This window comes from Triticum dicoccoides, chromosome 3A (genome assembly GCF_002162155.2).
Source record: "Triticum dicoccoides isolate Atlit2015 ecotype Zavitan chromosome 3A, WEW_v2.0, whole genome shotgun sequence".
Taxonomy (NCBI): Eukaryota; Viridiplantae; Streptophyta; class Magnoliopsida; order Poales; family Poaceae; genus Triticum; species Triticum dicoccoides.
Genome location: NC_041384.1, coordinates 130,812,580 through 130,814,547, shown reverse-complemented (window position 1 = coordinate 130,814,547; position 1,968 = coordinate 130,812,580). Strand labels below are relative to the sequence as shown.

The 1,968-nt window shown below is 42.6% G+C and overlaps 1 protein-coding gene across 1 annotated transcript; it reads left to right on the top strand.

The window, feature by feature from the left end:
• The first annotated feature begins 864 nt into the window (after positions 1 to 864).
• On the top strand, positions 865 to 1,653 carry LOC119271382 (60S ribosomal protein L5, mitochondrial-like). The gene has a single exon (XM_037553236.1). The coding sequence runs from the start codon at positions 1,120 to 1,122 to the stop codon at positions 1,651 to 1,653; it is 534 nt and encodes a 177-aa protein (XP_037409133.1). The 5' UTR covers positions 865 to 1,119.
• Positions 1,654 to 1,968: the final 315 nt, after the last annotated feature.

Genomic DNA, 1,968 nt, shown 5'->3' with positions numbered 1-1,968 from the left:
GGATCCCCTTCCGACTTGCTTTTCCGGGCACTGGTCTTTCTAACAACTGGAACTCGTCTCCCTTTTCCTGATTCGCATCTTCTTCGGCTTTTGCTACGGTCTTTCCTTCAGTCAGTCCTTCCTTCAATATTTTTGCCTGCGGATCTCTCTCTTCAAAACATATATATCTTTCGGCGCCAGTCTTTCCTGCCTTACCTTAACCCCGCTTTCACGTGGCGAATCGGTATGAGGTTTCAGTGATCACTTTACGGTATTCTTTAAGCTTTCTTGGTCACCGGACAGAGTGAGAACTGCTCAGCTTGCTTTCTTTCCCTAGCACACACTTAGTAGATAGTAGGCACAGGTCCGCTAAGAGCTCATCGAACTTGACTTGTAGAGTGAGACCTGTGCTCGATATGGTTCATTTCAGTGCTCTTTCTCTCGGTATCGTTCACCACATGCCTGTGATCGATCTCTCTCAAGCTAGGTTTGGTATCGGTATCGGTGAAGTCCGTCATTGAATTGAAGTGGTAGAGTGGTAAGTGGGCGTACGGTCTATGGATTTCCTATCAGTGGCATTAGTTCCTTTTCATTCTCTAGATAGATGGGCAGAACAAGCTTCTCTTTATATTCTATTCTAGAAAGGATCAATTAGATTCTCATCTCCTATTTGTTTGAGCCATTCATTATAGTGGTGGTGCCGGGAAGGCTGCTTAGCACTCTAGTCCTTTTGAGTAAGGAATTGTAGCATGGGCAGGCAATCTCTTCGATTGATTGCCCTCCAGGAATTACTTGAATTAATTAGCCGGCCCACGGAGTGAAATATCGAACTTAACCTATAAATAACTAGTATCTCAAAAACCAAATAAAAGTCTTTCTTTTAAGCTTGTTAATGGAATTCCACAGGAGTCAAGCGCTAGCAAAGAAGAATTGGAAATCAGTCGCTTCCCTTCTGGACTCAAGTCAGCAGAAGAGTGAACTTCATATTAATAGGTAAATCCTACATCAAGCGTAAAGGAAGTACACTTTTTTTGATTCGGCGCTTAATAACTCGTACTTGACGTTGGTTTCGGTTCGATCAACTATCCTTTTTGAAGCGGATAGTTCACAGTGCTCATTCTCAAAAAAAGCGGAAAAGCCATGATGTTTCCACTCCATTTTCATTACGAAGATGTATTACGTCAGGATCTGTTGCTCAAACTGAATCACGCCAATGTTATGGAAGTTCCTGGATTGTTTGAAATAAGATTAGTACCAAAAGATGCCTCTGATTTCAGAATCCAATTTGGAAAATTGGCTATGGAGGGCCCCTATTTTCAAGCAGGAAAGTCGTTTCGATCCAATCCATTCTTGGGGTCCGAAAAAGACACTGGATATGTCAGTGACTTTGCACGACAAAGCGTTCTCCGAGGGCATGGAATGTACCATTTTTTGGTCAGAATCTTTACAGTAATGTCTATGTTGGATTCTCCGGTCGAAATACGGGAAAACTCCATCAAATTCTTTATGGAAACGGAGTTTTGCGAATTCTCCCCGGAACTGGAAGATCATTTCGAGATCTTCGAGCATATTCGAGGGTTCAATGTGACTATTGTCACTTCGGCCAATACAAAAGATGAGACTTTACTACTGTGGAGTGGCTTTTTGCTAAAAGATGAGGGGGAAACTAAGTAAGATGCCGGAGAAGCGACGAAATATACGATATCACAAACGTAGATTGCTCGCGGCTAAATATGAATTGAGACGAAAGCTTTCTAATTTTGTAACCCGATCTTCCGTCTGATATGCGGGACAAACATCGTTATAAGTTGTCCAAGTTGCCAAGAAAGAGTTCAATGGCACGAGTAAGAAACCGAGGTATTTTCACGGGTCGCCCTCGTTCCGCAGTTGAGTTCTTTCGCATTTATTGTATCGTTTTTCGTGGATTAGCATCTCGAGGTTCTTTGATGGGCATAAAGAAATCGTCTTGGTAGCAACCACCAAACCAAT